We start from the raw sequence: 23,910 nt of genomic DNA on the forward strand, positions 1-23,910 counted from the left end.
TTGTCTGCAAGAGGTCTCAGACTTCTTGACAACAAGGTTTTTAAAGCAGCTACTGCTGCAGAATTTTATGGATTGTACCTGTAAGTGTAACATTTACCCATTTGATGGTAAACATATTAAAAAATGGGCAAGAAAGGCTCGTTACACAGAGTGTTCCCATTTCTCCATATAAGAAAGACATGGGGTTTGAGGAACACATAACCCTCATTAAAGTTGAGCAGATTTATCCTGCCCCATGACCGATTCATTCCTAATGAACCTTCTCAGTACATCAGGTGGGAACCAACTCCACACAGTATGATGAACCAGACATGTCTTAAGAAGAGGTAAATACATTTTCGCCAGACATTAGAAGTAATCGAAGGACGCTTCTCTTCGGTACCTGTGGAACATCTCAGGCAGAGCAGCTGATACACTATTTGATTCTCTATAAGAATTCAAAGATGGGAATAATTTCATATTCTCTGCTTAATTTTAGCCAAGAAATTGCAGCACCATGGTCCTATTTATAAACCCCAGAACCATATTAAGGGAAGTAGAACAGATACAATAAGCAAAAGCCAAGTATAGCAGAGGCATTCCACAGTGTACAAACAGTCCATCTTGCACATACAGTCCACTTTCTGCAAAACAATTCCATCCATAACTTGCAATTTTAATCAGAACAGATTTTCAAGGCAAAGATCAGCTAATCTTAACTTGAAAACCTCTGAGCCGTGTGGGGGGTTGGTTACACGGGGAACCCTTCTGACAAGCTTTCGGCTGCCAGAGGGAACAGCATAGCAATCCGCACTCTGAGGTTTCTAGGAAGTTCCGGTTTGCACATGCGTAATAGTGCACCTGGAACTTCGGTGGAACGCACCACCACCCGGGGTATTATTTTAGGCCAATCCAATGCTTAGACAAGTACTGAGGACCTATTAGTGTGAGGAGGATTAACATTCAGCAACGCCAATCATGAAGACTCAATAATTTGGCATTGGAATGTAGATTAAATTACTGTAATGTCACACACTTGATGCATGTGTGAGACTGCTGAAGAAATACAAGACTGGCATCTACACAGAAATACTCTGAGTGAGCAGAGACTTGACTGGGCAGCAAGTTCACCCACAAAGCAGGAGTGCAGGAAAGGCGCACAACCTTTTTGCTTTTTTTACCCTACCTCTGCTGCTTTATTTAGCCCAATAAACGATGAGTGTTTACGGTTAAGGAAACAAGCAACTGTCACTACCAGTCAAGCAAGACTTCAACCTTAACTAAAACTGACTGTTTGTTGTTTGTCTGTGTTGCTCCATGTATTCTTCTCAAATGGAACTTCTTCATAATCTAGACATTCTTAACTCCTTCAGGACAAGTTGGTCAGCAAATTTTATATTAGGACACAGTCGTGATAGGGTTAAACCAGAGCAAAAAGTAACCAAAAATACATTTCCAACTCATCTCTTTGGAAAGTTGCTGAGAAGGTTGTCAGTGTAAAAGATTTTGTACCTGAAAATAAATTGCCATAAAGCAATTCAAGGACAACACTGAGACAGTCTAATGTGGAGGCACTGTAAGATACTTTGTTTTATTAGCATCTTTGTTAAACCTAGGAATTTATTTAACTTCACAGACAAAAACTCCAACACAGACATTGTACATGGACAAGCTCTTATTTGATTAGTTGCAGTCTCACCAATAGGTCTAAGTAAATAAACAAGTACAGAGCACCTTAAACTGACTGGTATCAAAAAACAGACAAGATAGCTTTACAAGACATGGAAGGTTGATGGAGATTCAGTGCTTGGAATAAAAAGCGTTCCTTGTTGGTATTCATTGATCAACTAAATACACAATTCTGTTATAAAATAAATATGAGAATACAAATTTAAATGTCAAGACATTGTTCTTACCGTTGGTGGATCAACTAGGAGTTTATGAAACTCACACAAATGCTGCTTAATAGCAAGCAGAGTGTCTAAACTGGCTTGAGTGTTGGAAGACGAGTCCATACCGGGAGGGTTGATCTCCAACTGGCCTTCCAGGTTACAATAGAATCCACTCAATCCACCAAGTTCAGCCCTGCACGGCAAGAAGAGCAACATTTAGAAAACAAACGCAAAGTATATAACAAAAAATGAGAACGGAAATTTATTTTGGGAAATCACAACTGCTAGGTATACTGCATGAAATACAAACTGTGGGTATTTAGATTAAAAAGGACATGGCCAACATGATTAAATATTTACCGCATCAGGGAGGTGGTCTACTTATCACAGGGCATTAAAGAGCACTGTCATGCCAAACTTACCTTTCCCCAATCACTTCATCTTCTCTTCCTCTCTCAGGATCTGTTCTTCTTTCCTTCCTGTCTGACCTAGTTTTCTTTAAAACATAAGACAAAGTAGGGACTACTTTGTCTTATGTATTTTTCCTAAGTTTGACCAGCTTTGACCGAAGAAGGAGCTTAAACACGCTCCATTCCCTATGGTCAAATAAATTTTATCACAATACTGTTCTTCCGTGATCTCACGATGCCTCCTTTCACTATTCCTGAACGTCCGGTCATATATACAGGGCACCGGCGAAACTACCGAATTTTATCCTAACAGAATAAGTAAACTTTGTCCATTCATATTAGAACAACATTCTGCACTTTTTTTTGTTTGAATCAGAATTTAATTTTAATAAAAAATGACATTCCAATCCTATTTGTGCTGCGGCTGCATCTTGCAGCCATTTGGTAGATAGTTCCCCAATACTGTGGGAATTAAAGAGCAAAGTTGGCCTTTCAGCCTACTTTACTAATACCAAGTAAAGATTACCTAGTATTCTTAATTTATGGAGATAAAAAAAAAAAGTAAAAAAAGAAAGAAGAAAAAAAAAAAAAACACACGGATGCGGCCATGACAGTGGCACTTTAAGCAGTCAATAGTAGGCTCATGTACCTGAAATTGTGAATGAAACCAATGGCAGTAATGACTTTAAAGCTTAACTTTAACAAATAAAATACAATATTTTCTCTTAAGAACTAAACAAACTGGTTTAAGGAATCCATTAAAGACTTTGGGTTAAACCTACCCTCCAACCTTAAAGGGAAACTATAGTGCCCTGGAAGAAAATGAAAAAAAAAAAAAAAACACCCTTTCTTAAAAACTGCAATAATTACCATTGCAGGGTTAAGGTACCCGAGACAGTGCACCCAGACCACTTCAATGAGCTGAAATTATCTAGGTGCCCTCCAGCATCCCTTTAATAAAACCTGCAGCATCAATTTCTCACCTCTCGTCAGATTAAGTTGGACCTTCAGAATTGGGCCTTCCCACACAACATGGCAGGGTAGAATACACGTGCTCAAGATGAATATATGTGCCATGCATCTTATTTCTCTTGCAAACTTTACCTGTTCTTATACCTCGTCCATGATCACACTGATACAAAACACCACCTTTATTTCCTATGTGTGGCACGACTACAAGCCTAGACTAAAACTCCACCTTCAAACACAACCAAAAAACAGGGGAGGAGTGAGCCTACCCAACATTGTCCTTTACCATAAAGCAATTAACTTACAAAGAGTGATTGAATGGACCATTGCATACACTCTGGATAGCATTGGAATCAGACTTTGCGGGGACCCCTGTGTACTCAATCCCCTGACTCCCACCTCACTTAAGAACCAAACAGAAACACAACCATCCAACGGTCTCCACTACACTTGGGATCTAGTCTAGATGCTTTAAAATACACATTTTCTTCCAACCTAGCCCATGTAATTAGGGGACTAATCCTCTGATCACTACACAATCTTTTTTTATAAGATTTTAAGCTTATGTGTGCTGATCATTTCTGTACAAGTTATTGTCTGATAATGTTATGTATTCATAACAAAATTCTATAACCTATTCTCAGATAGGGCCCACTGTCTACCATGATCGGAGAGTCAGACAGTTGTTAAATCATAGACATTAAATGCCATAGTACCCTGGAATTCAGTAGACGGCTAACACCATGCTCATGATTAACCCTGGTAAAGCCAAAGTAGTCCCCCTACTTTTCCTTATATATTTTAAGAAAAATAGATTAAAAAGAAAGAACAGATTAGAATTAAGGAAGAGAAGAGGAACAGGTTGAAGTAAGGCAAGTATAGGGTGACAGGCACCTTAATTTATTTCTAAGTTTAATTAAATTAATTCAAGCGTAGCAGAGAGCAAGCACATATATGGCACTTTCAAACCACTTAAGAGGAAGGATAATGGACGGATTATGTTCTGGACACACAAGTGTTGCAGAGATGAATTTGCTTTATAAATTACCTATTCGGCACTCCACTAGCATTTACTGGTGTGAGGGAATAAGGACCGGTCATTTTCAGTAAAGTGAAATTTGTTTTATTTAAATAAAAGAAAAATAGGTGTTCGCTCAACTTTCCTAATGTTCATCACATAAATGTTTTTTTATAACGGAATATTTTTAGAGTGATTATGTACGAATTGAAAGCATGTGAAATAATCTAGATTACAAAACATACAGCACAACACAGCCACTATAATTTAAAAAGCACCCAAGTACAGGCCCTGTGATTTGAGTTGATCTACTACTCAGAAAACTTTACTATGGTTTGAAACCTACCTCGGTCTACGAGGCTCCAGAAGCGTCAAAAGCACTTGAATGCCGTGAACAATTACAGATTCGTTGTGTTCTCCTTCAAACATGTTACTTAGGAGCTGCTCAATGGTTTCCTGCCTTTTTGGAAGAAAGGAAAAATATTTGCTTTTACAATGCACTGTGCAAAGGTAAATACATTCTAAGGACCAAGGCATGGAGCTTGAACATTCAGAAGGGTTTGTACTTTGTGTAGTAAAATCAGATCCATAACACAAAAAAGGTTGGAGTTGTTTAGCAGGGATGGATTTCAATGCATAATATATGGTGGTCATGCACCCTTGTAGTTACTTAAAAACAACAACTAATATGATTGTGACTAATTATGGGTCACAACCTTTACAACTTAACAAAATGCCAGCTAACAAAAGCCAAAAGCCTGACACTACAACACTAACTCCAGTAGTAGCTACAGAGCATTGAGTGGATAAATTGAATGAATACATTAACATCCATTAAACAAAGATCAGAAACATATGTAGGCACCTTACCACTGTAGATTACAATCTGATCTTAGAGGACCATGTGTTTACTTTATAAGCTCTCATCTCCCGCTCTGTTAATTGAGCATTAAATCAAACAGTAGACTGCTGTATGATCTAGGATGCTATTAACAGAGCAATATATAAGAAATTATAAATTAAATAAACACACTGTAAATAAGGGAAGTTTAAAGATTAGACCTCTTTTTAAGGAAGTGTGTAGGGAGGTTGTGCGAGTCTCAGCCAGGAGGTGTGATTAGGACTGCAGAAACAGAAAGACTTAATGGCAGTAAATTGAGCAGTGTGACCTCAGTGGCATTATCTATACACTAAAATATCTTCATTAAGTTAAAGTTCTTTTGTTGCTCAAATTGTTTCTTTAATATGCAAGTTATGCCTTAACATATGAACATTTGCAATTATGCTTAACGTCATAAACAGTCCAATTCAGAGGCAAGACTACCCTCGCCAGACTTTCACCTGTTACACTAAATACATTTCTTACATTTAGAGTACAGATTTTAATGTGGTAGTGACCCACTTTAATTCATCTTTCATTCCCTCTGATATTTTTTCCCTTTCAGTTTTGACAGGGAGGGAGTATCCACCCTTACCAAGCATGTGGTTAAGTGTGTTTATATATATATATATATATATATATATATATATATATATATATTATTTATTTATTTATATTTATTTATTAATTTATTTTTTTAAGGCCTTTGTTTTTGTGAAACCCATTTAAAGCATTTGAGTCCCTCCCCCTCCCCCTCCCCCATAAAACACATGCGTTAACATTGAGAACTGATTCAATAAATACAAATTAATAGAGGTTTGTGCAAATTGTGTGCATGAATTACTTTTCCAAAGTAGCCAATAATTGATCTGGTTCTGGACTGTCCTGAATCTGGATCATTTGCTCCCGGCTCAGACGAATGATATCACACAGGGACTGGGAAGCATTGGAATGTTGCTGGTGGAAAAAAAAATATAAATAAATATATGAAACATTAAAAGGGAAAATTAGAGAGAAATTAAAAAAAAGAAAAAAGGAAAATAAGTCAACCTTTTTTTTTTGCTAAAATCTTTGTAATGTAATACAGATGGCACAAAATGTACTAAGGCTTTTGGTATTCATAAGTATAGATCACGGTATGGAGACAATTTACAACTTTGATATTTCTTCCATAAAGGGATACCATTGCCTGCCCAAAACTATTTTTTGTAGGGAAGAAGCTCTTTAGGTTTAGAAGTTTTGAATGGGCAAAGTTGCCAAGATTTTACTTTACTTCAGTGCTTCAGTCTGCAGGCATTTCTTCTGAGATTGTCCGAGCTAATGCCCTTCCTATGAGTGCTGCACACGCGCCCAAACTTTTTTTTTCCCCATAGGAAAGCATTTGATTTTTTGATTTTGATTTTTTTGGAAATATTTTAGATTAATAGGCATCAAACTTGAGACTTGGTTAATGATTCAAGGCTTTCCTAGGAGTTGCATTTGGTCACACAACAAAGTTTTACTTTGTCATTGCACAGGGAGTGCTTCTAATGTCAGCCTAAAACGCAGTCACTAAAGGTGTTTTTAACCCCTTAACCCCTTAAGGACCAAACTTCTGGAATAAAAGGGAATCATGACATGTCACACATGTCATGTGTCCTTAAGGGGTTAAGGACACAGCTTCAGAAGCTTGTCTTACGCTTAAGGACACAAGCCATTTTTGCATTTTTTTGCTGTTTGTATGCAAAAACAAATTTGCATCTCTGTCATTTATTGCACCAACACATATTATACATCGTTTTTAGAGGGCACACAGAGCTTTAAATTGATGTCACATATACATTCTCATTAGTTGTATAAAAAATGGCAAAAAAATAAAAAATACTTTCACAGTTTTGGCAATAGGGTGTGCATAATAAAATTTCAATTTGCAACAATTTTAGAAGTTTGTCTTGTAGGTTTAGTAGCCATCACAGAAAACAAAATTGATACACAAAAGTATATATATATATATATATATAGACACACACACACACACACATATATACACACACACACACACACACACACATATATACACACACACACATATATATACACACACACACACACACACACACACACACACACACATATATATACACACACACACATATATACACACACACACATATATACACACACACACATATATATATATATACACACACACATATATATATATATATATATACACACACACACATATATATATACACACATATATACACACACACACACACACACACACACACACACACATATATATATATATACACACACACATATATATATATACACACACACATATATATACACACACACATATATATATACACACACACATATATATATACACACACACATATATATATATATACACACACACATATATATATATATATACACACACACATATATATATATATATATACACACACATATATATATATATATACACACACACACACACACACATATATATATATATACACACACACACATATATATATACACACATATATATACACACACACACACACACACACACATATATAGTAGTCATCACAGGCTATTTACCAAAGGTTAATTTGAAACTTTTTACGTAGCCATTTCATTGTCAAGCTCTGCTAAATATTGGAGTAAAATTGTGTTCTCTTTATTTTGGCATATACACATAAGGTTTTTTTAATGTGTATTTCGTAAAGCTGGTGTGTACTATTCATGCACTGAACCCCATTTAGTGTTCAGCTACATCTGTTGAGTATAACGATACCCCCATTGTATGCCTTTGGCACTATTCTGTAAAGCTACAATGCAATATAAGAGACAAGGCTATTTCAGATGCTATAGTTAGAATTTTCGTAGATGGATTTGACAGAAGCCTGGTTGCTCGCCTGCTGTCTCAGGACTATGGCCCCTATGCTAAAACCTTTATTCCTCCCTGTAGAAATGCTTGTTCGTTCTTTTCTGCTGGGTGGCAGTCGTTCGTATAGCTGAAAACGTGGAGGCGGCCATCTTAAGCCGTCGAATGCACAGCAGTGTTCGTAGACTATTTCATGGAACTGAAAACAGACACTTTTCTTCACGAACACCGCTGATGCCGCCGACCTCCCTTCTCTTGTTTTCATTCGTTTATACGAACGTCGGGCCATTCAGGACTTTGGCTATGTGAACAGTGTTACTCCAGATAGCTATGCCGTGGAGCCCATTCGTATAACGAAAGACTGTGTGAAAGACTTTGGCTCCATGGCGATTGAACTGTATGTATGTTATCTGAGCGCCATTCGGTAATAATGTGTGCTCAGATCTAAGCTATCTGGGGATACGTTAAATGTGTATATTGCATTCGGCAGTTTAGAAGTTATATATTTTTATTGCCATGTGTAAAATGGAGCTTTGCCTCTATCCTCTTAGATAATGGAGTTACTTCCCAATTATCTCCAGGATAGAGAGGAGGGTTTACAATATGCCTGTGGGAGTGTTTATCTCGGTAATGTTCTGATTGGCTACTGTATCTTTTTGTCACAGTTTTCCACCAGGTCCCCTAGGGGAGTGTCCACCTGTTGAGAGACCTGCATAAATCCCAGGCAGATAGCCCCATTAAACCAGATCACCTGCTGACCCTCAATACGGAGCCTCGTCTCGTACTTGGTGGGGGGATTATTTGAATGGTTTTACTATTTGGCTGTCTGGAGTGTAAACCTATTTGTATGGTTCATCCTGTTCGGCGGATTGGTGACTTTGGTAGCTGCCTTTATATCTGGGAAGGGAATATCTCCTAAACGGCTTTTAACCCCTTTTATCCGGGGTGCCGTTACAGGGTCTGTGTCTCATTTTAGGGTATTATAGCAGTGTGACTGTTCAAATAACCCCACAAAGGGCTTTTTTATTTTATAAAGCAGACACCCCAGGGTATCTTATATGGTGTATATTGTGCCTTAAATTGTCACCATTTTTTCACAAATTTATGTCAATGTTTGTGGTTGGGATGGGGGGGTGGGGAATGGAATTTTACATATATGTTGCATTTTTACTGAGTATTTCTTACACTTTATATGTACCACAGTCATAAAAATCCCCACATTATGCTCAGTTACATCTGAGTAAAACAATATGCCCAATGTATGACGTAAACACTATTTTGTGAAGATACAGTACTGTAAAAGAGACGTGACAAGTTCAGGTTTTTAAGTGTGGATTTTCATGGAGAGTTTTGATGCGTCCGTGTCCCACTTTGGAGCACTTGAGCAGGCAACAAATTACAACTACACCATGAAGGCATACCATTTCTTAAAGAAGACATCCCAGGGTATTTCAAAAGGCATATTTTGAACCTTAGCATGGGATCATTTTTTCGCTAGCTTGTACCAAGTGTAGTGGTAATAAGCATTTTTTCTGCCTTTTTGACACACAAAGTGAGTTTGCACAGTATATTTTGCAAATCGTATGTGTGCTACGACTGTATAATACTACGTTTGTTGCTCAGCTATGTCGTCTGAGTACAGCAATAGCCCCGTATGTACCTTTGCCAGGTATATGTGGATGTTGAAGAGGCACATTTGAGACACAGCCAGTTTTTTTCTAACTTTGAAGTTTTGCGCTGTGTCCATGTTCCATTTTGGAGTAGTTTAGATGGTTGGTTATTGAAACTTCCCCACAAAACACATACTATTTATTAAAGAACACACCCTGTGGTAATGCAAAAGGCGTATTTTGAACCTTAGCTTGGGATCATTTTTTCTCTGGTTTGTTCCAGGTGTAGTGGTAATGAGCATTTTTTAAAGTATTTTATTTTTTTTTTTACTTTTTAAACTTTTTTGCTTATTACATTTTTTTAAATTTCCTTAAAGGGACTCTCCAAATCTACAAAACCATGATATTTATTTTAAGAGAGTTAAATTCTTATGTATTTTTTTTAAGCTGTACGGACACCTACTTTTTCTGGAAAAAAAGACAAATTACTTATAGTAAAAAATAAAGACGTCAGTTAATACTTACATTGTCATCCTTTGAAGGATGAATCATTTCAATAAGTCTTTGTACTATTTTTTCTTCATTAAGCCACTGTAAATCATAAAAAGAAGATTATTGGGAAAGAATAACAAAAAAGGACAGCACTGCCCTAGATCACGTTTATATTTCGTTAATAAACTATAAGATAATCTGCTGATATAAAATATAGAGATGACAAACTAATTCAGTGAACTTGATCTCAGTTCATATAAAACTCTGTATATCCATACACATAATTAGCGCACTATATAAAATCGTCCCTGGGCCCTTTTATTTCGGCAGCAAAACCATAAATTGTCTCATTAAAGTATCCCAGAAAGTACTTCAAGGAGAGTTACGCTTTAGTTTATTTAAACAAATTGTACATCAAGGAAGAGAATTGTAATTACCATTTCCTGTCTGTTAAAGCAGCCACATTGCTTAAAGCCAAAACGTGAATGGGGGCGCAGCATACCAATAACATTAAGGTGGAGTCGTCACAAACTGCTTTTGTTTTTTGCTCAAGAAGCAAAAGTGAAGCAAAGCAATATTTGCATTAAATGTGCTTCCCCACCCCTCAGCAACATACACCTTGCCTTCTAGTATTGCCAGAGTAAACTACTGAAAAGGAGCAGGGATAAATCAATGAGGAATACTAGTGCAATTTAGAAGAGAAAAAAAAATAAACACACATGCACCCTAAAAGTGACATGGTAGTAATTAATAAAACCAAAACGTACCCATACTGCAAGCAACTTTACTAGAGAAATGACATCTCATTATGTCAAATTCAATTAAGTCTCCTAAGAAAAGTTTGAACATTCAGTAATTTTTTTTTTTAATTTTTTTTTTTAAATTCTCTATTTTTGTTGTGCTTTAAGGTTACACAAACTCTTGCCCTGCCCAAACAGCGGTGGCACGAGAATCAGCATACATTGTTTAACAATATAGGGCATGAGATAATTCAGCACATTTTGTTTTTGTAATGGTAAGATTTGATAACGCATACAATTGATAACATACGCTTGATGATATGCATTACCAAGCGTATTTGTCACCAAGATTGTCTATGCTTGGTAGTAACTATGCTTGTTAATGCATATGCTTGGTAACAACTACGCCTGATAATGTATATGCTCAGTAACAGCTTTGCTTGATGACTTTGCACTATTTTATGGCATATTAGATACAGTCTAAACAACAGGCTATACAATAACATCTGACCACATGAATTCTATTATATTCCGCTTAAATAATCGACTTTAAACTTGTGGTGCACAGGTTTTAGATATGGAGCATACAGTGCTCTTGATAGATAAACAGAAGGATATTGGAAAGAGGAGGAAGAAGAGAACAGACGGAAACAAAAAGGAGACACCTGGCCAACTTATGGTACCAAGGCAATCTGGATGTTCATTTTATAGTGCCTGGCTTTCTCCAGTGCTCGGGCGGAATATTGTGGCTATAGTCCGCTGTGTAGCCCTGAGTCATCCGACGCCAGCTTTGCACTTGGTATGCGTGTTGGCCTCTCGGGCCTCGCAGTTAAATCGGTGGTGCCAGTTGTGTGAGTCCAATAAGCCGCCAGGCGCAGCCTTAACCTTGTAACATGGAGGGGCTGCCCCCGGTATCTTCGATGCTGTAAAAGTCCCACTGCTAGCCAGCTGTGGTGCCCTTCTGTGTGTCGTCATGCGTGGCTTGGGCTGAGTGCCGCTGGGCTGTGAGTGTTCCCTCTGGTTCTTTTTCTGCTGTCGCAGTGTCCCAGCCTAAGCCAGGTGGCAGCAGGGGGATGTCGCTGCTTTGGCATGTTTCTTTTCGTGTAATCTTGGGGCCTCTCTGCTTGTGGGTTTGGCGGCTGGAGGTCCCGGTGCCTTTGTCTGACCTCCCCTCCACTTGAGGACCTGTGCAACGCCAGGGCTTTCCCATGTTTCGCGGCAGGAGAGTTTGCTTTGCGTCGTTGCCGGCCTGGAGCCTCGCCTGTTGGCGGGAGCTGAGCGCTCTGTGGCCGCTTTCGTGGGGTGCCATATGTCAGCCTGTGCGTGATGGGAGGCCATAACACCTGGTTGAGCTTTGCCCAAAAGTCCGCAAAAGCTTTATCAATCCTGGTCGCTGGTGAGGTTTGGGTTGTAGTTGTAACATGCGTTGCACACGTGGCGCCCGCCATGTTGAATAAGTCGTGTTTCCTGGTTGTAGAGGTTGCCTCGCGGCGAGGCTCACCACCGCTGGGTTCCCTCTGGGACCGGGATATCCCCCGCCGGTCCATAGGGGGGGGCTACGGGGCTCTGGGTGGTGTCGTCCGCTGCTTTCTAGGAGATCCCCAATGCGAGATCGGCCGCTTCTCCTTGGTTCACCAGGCCGCAGGGCAGACATCCTACTCTCCGGGGTATCAGTCGATTAGGGTTCAGTATGTCTGCTGATGCTGGGCTCCGTTACAGCTTGTGAGAATAAGCTGCCTTATTGCTTATTTTTCCAGTCGATTTTGAGGAACATTCAGTAATTTTTAACCAACTAATTTCAACTTGCACACACACACACAGACACAGACACACACAGACACACACAGACACACACAGACACACACAGACACACACAGACACACACAGACACACACAGACACACACAGACACACACAGACACACACAGACACACACAGACACACACAGACACACACACACACAGACACACACACACACAGACACACACAGACACACACACACACACACACCTTCCCTCCCTTCCCCATTTAGTATCTTTGCAAAGAAAATGAAAGGCGCATTTCTAAAAGAACATTAAAGTTTGCTGCATTTAGTGAAAATTATCTTGAGGGAATGGGGGAGGGGGGGAATATAAAACATTTTACTGTTTTCTCTGCCTGCAAACCTTACAAAAGGCATGCACTGCTTCAATATTTGGAAGTTATAGTCTTTCAGCAATACAAGCGAAAGTGAACTTTAACAGAGAACGTGTTCTGGTGGATTGCTTAATTCCTAGGACTTCACTCCCATGTTAAATCTTCTACAGAACCCTCAATGCACCATCCTTCAATGGTAGGTCAATGATCAGTTTAGGAAAATGTTAACTTTTTGGTACCTAAACACTGCACTTGCAAAATTGCCAGAAAATGTATGTCATAACCACTGCAGCCCACTGTATGATTTTAAGGGTATTCTGTTGTTCCCTGGTAATGTGGAAGCCATTTTAAACTGGATTGCCCTTTAACCTGGTTCTGCCGGACAGGGCCGGACTGGGAATTAAAAGCAGCCCTGGAAAAAAAATATTTACCAGCCCCATAATGCGTTGCACCAGCATAGTGTGCAGATACAGAGTTAGAAAAGATAACTTAAAATTAAAAATTACTCCGGGGGGCGGAGCCTGACCTGCAAGCAGACAAGATGTGTCTAGCTGGAGCTCCTGCAAATACCTGCTGATTCAAGGCAATATCTCGAGCCACAGTGTCCCAAACCTGAATCTGAGGTGCCCAGCAGAGACGAGACACGATACCACACATTTAGACACCTGTAGTGAAGCCAAAAAACGCAGATAACCGCGGCAGTAATTTGCGGCCTGTCAACCACAGAGCAAGGGAGACGCGCCCGGGCCCCCCTTGCTGGATACCGCAGCTTGACATGGCAAGAGACCACAGAGGACCCCCCCCCCCCTTTGGACCGGTGGGGGTTATCCCGGTCCCCACGGGTGGAACCCACAAAATCGACACAATCAAGCGACTGGAACAGCACAAACACCGCTCACTGTAGATCCAAGATGGCGGATGCATACCCCGACCCTGCACAGGGACAACAGGAACAAACGGTGGCCCAACATTGCCCTATTGACCGCATGCTGAAGCGCATAGACAAGCACTTTGCACGCTTCTGGGCGCAACTTAAGGCACGATCGGCAGACTCACTGACCCGAGACTGGGAGGAGCGGTGCAGCAGAGCACAGCGGGAGTGGGGTACAACCCCTCCGGGTGTAACTCACCCTGAAGCATCTAAACCACTCAACCTGCACCAGCCTGGACTGAAGGCCCGCAGGGCTCAGCCCCTGGGGCACCGACCGCGGAAGCGGCAGGTCCACCGCCACAGGCGGAAACAGACCAACGGGAGCCTCGCCTGGAGCCAAACAAAGAGAGACTTGGCCTCCCTTACGATTACTCGAGTGTTTGGGGCTGAGAGACAGGCCTCCAGGATTGCCTGGGGCAGGAGGGCACCTATCCCCAATGCCTACCGGGATATTGCCGGGACTCAACACCTGAAAGACACCCTGACAGTCAGCAGGAGTATAACACCTCTACAAAGCCGAAACTTGCCCGGGAGCCAGAACGCCTCAGCAGCGGAGGGTAACCATGCAAAGCCCAGGCCCTCAAGACGACCTAGCAGGCACCAGCAAACACCGAACATACTGCACCTGTCTCCTAACGGGCCACTGAAAGCCCTGCATGAACTGTCCACACATGGCGGCTTGCAGCCCACCCGGGGTATAGGTTGACGGACTGCTTAACTGTGCAGGCATGCCAGATCACTTATTATTGCTAGTGATGCATGTTACCCATTTATCTCAGTCACCTGTTGATGTTTCAATGTTTAAATGTTTGCTAGCTCAAGCTTTCTCTCTTCCTACCACCCACTCTCACCTTTCTCTCACACTAACTCACCTGTGCACCAGGTCTCCTATGCCATACATCGCTATAATTCATAACTTCAATTCCAGCAACAAGACTATTCATGTATGTGATGAGCCTTAAAGCTATATACCTAATCTGTGTTACTTTAATCTAGACCAGCGGTTAGTACATAAAACGCAGACCTATGCACAATCAAGACTAACAGTGCTGTTGTACTTAGCGTAGTTTAACTTGTTTAAAACCTTTTATCGTAAAGATCTACAGCGACATGAACAGATATAGATGCAAGCGCTTATAATTACACCTATGTATGACAATGTTTGAAATATTAGTACTTCTGGTTTAAAATTAGGCCTCATATTTTGGCACAACCTTTCCGGCTTTAACATAACATTATTATAAAAATGTGCTGTCAAACTGCATGCCATGTCAAACCATTTGTCTCTAATTAGCTTGTCAACGCGGTTGTGGCATCGCAAGAAAAATGTAAACTGATATATTCGTATATGATTATACCCATCCGGTACCTTAGTAACCCGTAGTACTATAACGCTGCCTACAAAAGATCAAACCGTTACTTTCATCAGATCGTTAAAATGTTAAGCTGTTTTCACTTTTTCACCTACTAACCTCCGCTTTTATCAGCATGTTCCTATAATATATAAAATGTGCACTGCCTATATATGCTATGACACTATTCACGTCTGTTATTAACAAGTATGGTATCGCTGTCGTGGCGTACCCAGCTGTATGTTACTACTTGCACAATAAAATAAAGAATTTAAAAACAAAAAAATTAAAAATTACTCCAACATAAAAAAAAATAAAAAAAACACTCATAGGCTTCAAAATAAACAAAAGTGCAGATTTATTTTAAGCAGATGTGCCTTTGTATGTAATCAATGTTTCAGTCCAACTACCTTGACATATTAAGGAAAGCTTGGTAATGGTACTACAATGGTGAACGTATGTAGGCCACAACTGTGCTCTTCACTTTAAATATGTTATTGTGCTGGAGTATGCACCTAGCAACAAGACTGGGCCAATATCTGCTCATTACATATTAATGACAGTGACAGATATATGACACACATTAATATACATGTCATTTACCATTGGCGGATCCAGAGCCTGATCCCAGGAGGGGCACTTGTAGATTAAAGAAATAATCCATGCACAATAACCACTACTGCCCTGTGTAGTGGTTATGGTGCCAGGAGTGCCAGGACCCCCTCCCAGAGTAAGTAGTCAAATCGTTTAAGAAAAGTTTGACAACTTACCTGGTGTCTGCTGGGATATGGGGCTGTAGTAGGGTATAGGAGCAGTGGTGCAATGTGTGAGGGGTGCAGTGTGTGCGTGGGGGGGAGGGGGGTTGTAGTGTGTAAATGTGTAGGGTGTGGGGCAATGTGTGTATGGGGGGGCTGTGTATGTGTGGGGGGGGGGGGGGGCGGCATTGGGGATCCACCAGTGATATATACATCCCCTATGTGTGACTTTTTGTCTCCCCCCCCCCCCCCCCACTGCTCCTCTGTGTTCAGGTCTCCCCTCTCCTTCCCAGTCTCTCTCTTCCCCCCTCTGCCTCTTTCTCCCCCCTTTCCCTGTGTGTCTCTCTCCCCCCACATCTCTCTTCTCCCTCCACCATCTCTCTATTCCCCCTCTTTTTCCCCCCTGTGTCTCACTCTTCCCCCTCTGTCTCTTTCTCCTCTGTTTTATTCCCCCCCTCCCCTTGTGTCTATATTCCCTTTCTCCCGCCCCACCCCAATTTACAGAGAGAAGTCATGGGGCCGGCCGCGTTCCACGCTGGAGCCACCGGGCCGGGTGGCAACCTCGCCAGTCCGGCGGCACTCCTGTCACTGATGCGGAGGACTGAAGGAGGAGCATATCTCTCTACCATGCTCCCTCACAGTTCCCACAATCCCCAGCACAGTATGCTGTATGAGCGTGGAACGCGGCCGGCCCCCTCAGAGTGTGTGCGACCGGACCGGCCACTTGGTGGCACATACATGCGCAGCCCCCAGATGCCACGGCCCACCGGGAAATTTCCTGGTGGGCCAGTCCGGCCCTGAAAAGGGTTTAGAACATCTGAAAGCCGGTTGCCGATATTCTCCAACAATAAATGAGTGGAAGTGTCAGCTGACTACTTTTACCTAACAAATAAGATTCTGTGCATCGTAATTTGCACAGAATTGACATTGGCCAACCCAGAAATATATTCTGGACAGGCTAATGACACTGCTGGAGGCGGAGTTATACCCGAGTTTGCTGTGTTTCAAAGCCAAACTATGAACATAGACACTTGAGGCACCATTACCACTTCAAACCACTAAAATGAGGTTATTCTGCATAGAGAAACGCTTTAAACAATATACTTACCTGAAGTTTGTCTCTGCCTCATCCAATATGTCATCCAGAAAGCATGTGTAAGCTTTTAATATGCCAGCCATATTTGTAGTTTTAAAAACTCTATGTTGTTGACAGAGGCAAATGGCAAAACATTTTTTGTAAGCACAAGGTAAACAGTATTATCATTAAAATTGCACAGGTACATTTGACATCAAAACACCATGCACTCTGTATGATTTACGGTGCTAAATTTTCTATGGTCAACTTACATTGAACACATCTTGTCTCAGTCTAGGCTGTTCAACACATGTCAGAAGCCTCAGTAGCAGGTCCATAATGGCAGACGTGCCAATGTGTTGTAACAACAAGCTTACAAAGTCATCTTTTTTTCGAAGAAACGCTATAATCTACAAAGTTAGGAAGAAAACTAATTGTATAAGCAAGATCCTTTATTTTCAGCTCCATACATTAAGTAAATACAATAAGACTTTCATATGTTCGTGATAAATTACCAAAAAAATTTAATAAATTAAAAAAAAAAATAATTACTGATCACTGTAGTCCACCATTACAGGAAAAGGGACCTGACACTCACTCCACTACTGTTTCTATTGTACTTTATTAGTGAATCATGACTGGGAAAAAAACAAAACAATGAAACGTATGCAAACACTGATACAGTACAGATAAATATTAAGTGAAAATAAATACTGCAGGAAAATCATGTTCAACCTTTGCCTCTGGCACTCAGGCAACTCTGGTAAGAAGTGAGTGAGAAAGGGGAGAACCATTGCAGAAGGGTGTATTCACTAAAAACAAGGCAAAAAAAAAAATACAACTACCGGTAAATTAAAAAAAACGAAATAATAAAAATAAAAAAAAAACAGCTGGTAAATTTCAAGAATCCAGACCTTTCTCCAACTATTTAAGCTAGATTTTAAAAGGTTTTGAATTTTTATTTTCCCACAACTTATTGAATTCTGATTAAACCCCATCATATTCTACAGCTACAAGTAATAAAGAGTGGCTAGCTAAAATATTTTGGCCTCATGTGCATTTACAGAATTACAGAAAGTAATGCATCAAGAAACACTGCCAGGGCTAAAGCCCCTTTTCACCAATTACCTGACCAGACATTCGTGATGTATTGCTATGACCAGCCACGCGTTCATATTGCTATGACATCATTGCCAGGTAAAGCAGTGTGATCTTCAGTTGGGTAAGTGAATGTTCTTATCCAAGTGTAAAATAAATGGCAGCACGCAGGTGAAGTATAGCTGGGAACCTGACAGTTACTTTAAAGTCATTTATATGGGTATTATATGCTACTACAGTGGTTAACAAAAACACGGGAGTTTTAAACTCCCTATGCTTCATTTCTACTATACAAGGTATTATATGGAATGTGCATGGTAGTCTAAGTCACTTGCACTTTCTAGTTCATATATTCAGCACATACATTTTTTAACAATAGTTGCTATTTTTATTTACATATACATTAAATTTATTTAACAAACATAAAATTACTTTTTCCTCCCCAAAAAAATAAAGTGACCAAAAATTGTACCTGTTCAGTCTTCCTGTTGATTAGAATGCCCATCACTTTGCTAAAGAAGCTTGCCAGTAAAGGATTAAGGCTTTCATTGTTTTGCAAAAAGTCATACAGTCGCTTCAGTAAAGATTCATCTTCCCCTAAGGCATCATTAATCTGTGATACATCTGCTGTTAGGATCTCACAGGATACACTTGGATATCTAATACACAAAAAAATCATTAGCTGACAAATAGAACAGTACCAAAGCAGCACTCATACAAGTGAAAAGTTATAATACAAGGAGGGAATACATTTTTATTTATTTATTATTTTTTGTTAAAAAAAAAAGGAGTTTGTGTAATGCCTCCTAATACCATCAACAGAAAGCTTAAAGGGACACTAAAAGTGGCTTGGGTGAGTGCCCCAGGCGGTTTAGCCCTGCAATCTAAAACATTGGCATTTAGTAGATACAGCAATGTTAAGATTGCAGGGCTTCACAAGCCTCTGGTTGCCTTTCATCCTGCCAGCCATTAGAGGCACTCCTGCATTGAGAACAGAGTCTGACTTTGTTTTGTGACATTTGCATCTTCAAATGCAGATCATATGGAGATGCATTTAAATTGGATGAGTGCAGCACTCGCTGGGCACACACATTTCATCCCCAATGCTTATGAGAAGCTCCAAGCACTTAAAGGGACACCAGTCACCTGAACAACTTTAGCTTAATGAAGCAGTTTTGGTGTATAGAACATGCCCCTGCAGCTTCACTGATCAATCCTCTACCATTTAGGAGTTAAATCCCTTTGTTTATGAACCCTAGTCACACCTCCCTGCATGTGACTTGCACAGCCTTCCATAAACACTTCCTGTAAAGAGAGCCCTATTTAGGCTTTCTTTATTGCAAGTTCTGTTTAATTAAGATTTTCTTTTCCCCTGCTATGTTAATAGCTTGCTAGACCCTGCAAGAGGCTCCTGTATGTGATTAAAGTTCAATTTAGAGATTGAGATACAATTATTTAAGGTAAATTACATCTGTTTGAAAGTGAAACCAGTTTTGTTTTCATGCCGGCTCTGTCAATCATAGCCAGGGGAGGTGTGGCTAGGGCTGCATAAACAGAAACAAAGTGATTTAACTCCTAAATGACAGTGAATTGAGCAGTGAAATTGCATGATCTATACACTAAAACTGCTTTATTTAGCTAAAGTAATTTAGGTGACTACAGTGTTCCTTTAAGGCATTGGAGCAGGAGAAAAACACTGCATTCTCTCTTTGCTGAATGCCTGGTGCACAGACTTTAAGGGCAGAGCTTTTAACAATGAGTGAAATGGAGGAAGACAGATTCAAAAGTAAATACTGCAGAGTGAATATTCTGTTCCAACCCTCTCACACATGGAATTGTTGAAAAAAGGGGATAAACAAACATAGTATTTAAAATCCTGAAAAGACAGTTGCACTTTAAATATTTCCAATATACATACTTATATCGCATCTTTTCATCCACATCATTTGGAGGCTCTTCTGTTATGCATGTGACTAGTTCTTCCATGTGTTGTGGTTTCACTAGGAAATCCACCAGCTTGCGGTTCACAACCTTGCATTCCTGCAATACATCTTCTTCATCCAAAAGCTCAAACAGGGTAACATCTTCACGCTCTAGGAGAGTGTCCACATGTGAACTAGTGTGCAGATCAAACTTCCAAAACATGGTTCACTGCGGGAAAAAATAAATTGAGTTTATATGGAGGTGTCAGAAAAGAAGTAGGTTTACCAATTTAAACATGGTTTTGGTCCTTAAACAGTATAGGAGAAATGCTTATAATGATATATTTATCAATTTCTACCATAAGAAACAAGAATTATATTTTAAAAAAGTTACATGATGTCCTCCAGAGTGGTCTTTAATGCAGTTAGGACCACGTGGAATGTCCTGTAGTTTTGAGGTCAGCAGGGTTAAATACCTGCTGACACCAGGGAGCCCCAGGTATCAATAAATATCTGGAGCTCTCCTTTGCAACAATTCAGTATCAACAAGGTTAAATTCACACCCACATCAGGAAACCAAAGTATCAAATACCTGCAGCCCATCTTTGTCAGCTTGTGGCCTAAGAATGACAGATGCGCTGTATGCAGAGATTATAGTGAGCGCTTCTACAGCCATTTAAACGGACACTGTAGACACACAGACCACTTCAGCTCATTGAAGGGGTTTGGGTACACTTAGTGCTGCAATGTTAAACATTCCAGTTCCAGAGTAACTGCAATGTTTACATTGCAGCACTAAGTCAGCCTCTAGTGGCCACTAGAGTGCTAACAGGTTTGAAACGGACCTTTGATTTGATATCTGTTGATGGACGTCCTCACGCTTTGCATGAGGACCACCAGTGCCAGATTTTTTTTTCGCCCCCAATAGGAACGCATTGATTCAGGTGTGTATTGCACATTACTAATCAGGCCACATAAAATAGTATATCTAACCTGATCATCAGTTTGTTTCCTTTGAAATTGGAAAGATACATCCCTATGTATTAAGATGAATTCTCCCTTAGACTTGTTATTAAATTAGGCATGCAACTTTGTGGGGTAATGTGCTGAGAAGATGCTAGAGGCAACAGGACTTTTAAAATGGGTCTCTTGTATCCAGGCAATATCCATTCTTTGGTAACTGAGGTCAGGTAGAAGAGACCTTTTCTCGGAGTTATTCAATCGTTTAAAATTAAATGATTACTATTTTTATACTAGAGCGGAATCAGAGGTCACCTATTTAGACTGGAAGAAAAGAAACAAAATCTAATGCAAAGGAAAGGGTTGTGTTTTTTTTTTGGTTTTTTTACAGAAAGCACTAGTGATGCAGAATTACCTGCCTATAGTTGTGCTTTTATCAGAGTTTGCACTGTTTAAAGGGACACTATAGTCACCCAGACCACTTCAGCTCAATTAAGTGGTCTGGGTGCCATGTTCCTCAGGTTTTAACCCTACACATGTAAACATAGCAGTTTCAGAGAAACTGCTATGTTAACATTTGGGGTTAATCCAGCCTCTAGTGGCTGTCTTCCGGATAGCCACTAGAGGCGCATCTGCAATGCGGGAGGCGAATTTTGCCTCTATCGCGCAGAGCGTCCATAGGAAAGCATTGAGAAATGCTTTCCTATGGACAATTTGAATGCACGCGCGGCACTTGCCGCGCATGCACATTCGGCTCCAGTGACGTCGGACGGGGAGGAGAGGTCACCAGCGCCGAGGGAGCCCGGCGCCGGATTAAGGTAAGTGGCTGACCTTCAGCGCCACGGGAGGGGGACCCTCAGGGCACTATAGTGAAGGAAAACCGCTTTGTTTTCCTGACACTATAGTGATCCTTTGAACATCAACTGGATGAATACTTGCAAAAAATAATATTCACCAATGTAATTTACATGGGGTAACAGCTTCATGAACCAATGTGCGATCTGACCGCCATTCTAGGTCTGACAAGGAATTTTTTTCCTGGTTTGTTGCAAAACTGGAAAGCGCTTCAAACTTTTTATTTTGGTCTTTCTAAATCAACAGCAAAACCAGATGTGAAAAATGCTTAACTTGATGGACGCATGTCTCTCGTAACTAAACTATGACTCACTACATCAAGTGTTACAATGCTAGATCTCTAATGAAGAAGAAACGGATTGCTAAAATTTGCACCTTCTAAGATTGCAAGACGCAAACTTTTTCCAAATCCATGACTAAACTTTACTCTTGTGGACTCCTTGTTTGCTTGAACAAAAACCACTGATAACACCTGCGTCTAAATCCCTGGAGAAGACTATATACAGTTCAGATGCCATGCTCTCAAACTGAAAGTCTTTAAGAGGAACCAAAATGTACTCCTAAAAAGGGAAGCATCCAACATTTACCTCCTAAAAGGTACATAAGATTGGTGAACCAACTTCTCTTTGAAGATTGTATTTATTTTTTTATAACCCTTAGAATAAGGATTTTTGGAGAGAAAAATGTATGAGATTGAAATTTTATTTCATTGCTAGCAAATGCAGAGGTCTGGCCTATTGCTCCTTTTGATGGAAGAAAAAAAAACTCATTTAAAAAAAAAAAAAAAAAATCTAGAACATTAGGAATACAAAGCTGTACTCCTAACACAAGTGTAAATGTCCACCACCTCCGAGCATTCAAGCAATGCTTTCCTATGGGGAAATTGAAGGCATCAAAATTTTCATGAAGTAAAACTACATTAGAAAGCAGGAAGTTCATCTAGTGGTTGTCTGGTTTCTGAAACTGCTACTTTTGCATTGCAGGATTAAACAGACAGGTGCACTGCACATAGGCCACTTCAATGAGTGGAAGTAGTTTGGTTGTCTATAGAGTCCCTTTAATGTTGATACTATAAGATTAATCTTAAGCAGACCAAATCTTTGAATTATCTCTTCTATCTATGGAAAAAGAGACCAGTACCCTGGCTATGCCCTCTACTAGAATGTCCCGGTTATGTGAACTGCTGAAAGAGAGTAAAGACCTTCGGCCCAAGTCATTGTGTTTTTGAACAGACAGGTAAGGGAGGAAGAGGCCGTTTTGTGAGTGGACAGCTACTGACTGGCTTAAAGTGTCGGCTGACTGCTCTTAACCAATCATTGGCACCCCTGATGCTCCAGTTTTGAAGTTTTTTTTAAACAGATGTTGGAGGGGCAAAGCAAAACAACATTGGTGGGGAGACTATGTGGTTGACCATTTGTGAACAGTAAGCCACTGTCTGGGACCTCCTCGTCCCATAACAATGTTATTTTGATTAAGTTGTTAGGGTGCCTAGAGTGTTTTAATATGCTTCACAGTATGCGGAGGACAGGTGAGTGCACACTTCATAAACCGACCGGCAACCGCAGAATTGAACAAAAAAAAAAAACAACAACACTTTCCACAAAGAGGCCTAACATCCACTGGCCATGTTGGCAGCTCTACAAAGCCATCAATTATCAGACTCCCAGTGCCATAGCCCCCTCACTGCATCCCAGTAGGCCACAAGCTCTGCCGAGAATTAACAGAACTTTGTTTCATGGGGTATTGAGTTATTTTATATTTTTGGGAGGAGTAAGGGAAGGATGGGCTTAACTTTTAAAAGGCTCTGTTTTTGTGGGCTGCCTGATAGCTTAAGTTCTCTTCATGTGTGTATACTACCTCTACCCTCAGGGGAAAAGTAACATGAGGAAAAGGTTATCAACTGATAATAAAAACACACCAACTGATATTAAGCAAAAAAATAAATTAACAAAT

General features: G+C 40.3%; 1 protein-coding gene across 1 annotated transcript in view; it reads right to left on the bottom strand.

The window, feature by feature from the left end:
• PPP6R1 (protein phosphatase 6 regulatory subunit 1) overlaps positions 1-23,910 on the bottom strand; it is a 67,293-nt gene that overhangs the window by 37,619 nt on the left and 5,764 nt on the right. The window contains exons 2-8 of the mRNA XM_063436362.1: positions 20,139-20,371; positions 18,693-18,879; positions 17,395-17,532; positions 10,168-10,233; positions 5,993-6,105; positions 4,615-4,728; positions 1,896-2,064 (exon numbers count right to left, since the gene is read on the bottom strand). Of these exons, the coding sequence (XP_063292432.1) occupies positions 1,896-2,064; positions 4,615-4,728; positions 5,993-6,105; positions 10,168-10,233; positions 17,395-17,532; positions 18,693-18,879; positions 20,139-20,365 (1,014 nt within the window). The 5' untranslated portion in view covers positions 20,366-20,371. The remainder of the gene's footprint in view (positions 1-1,895; positions 2,065-4,614; positions 4,729-5,992; positions 6,106-10,167; positions 10,234-17,394; positions 17,533-18,692; positions 18,880-20,138; positions 20,372-23,910) is intronic.

The sequence above is a fragment of the Pelobates fuscus genome, chromosome 11 (genome assembly GCF_036172605.1).
Source record: "Pelobates fuscus isolate aPelFus1 chromosome 11, aPelFus1.pri, whole genome shotgun sequence".
NCBI classification, from domain to species: domain Eukaryota; kingdom Metazoa; phylum Chordata; class Amphibia; order Anura; family Pelobatidae; genus Pelobates; species Pelobates fuscus.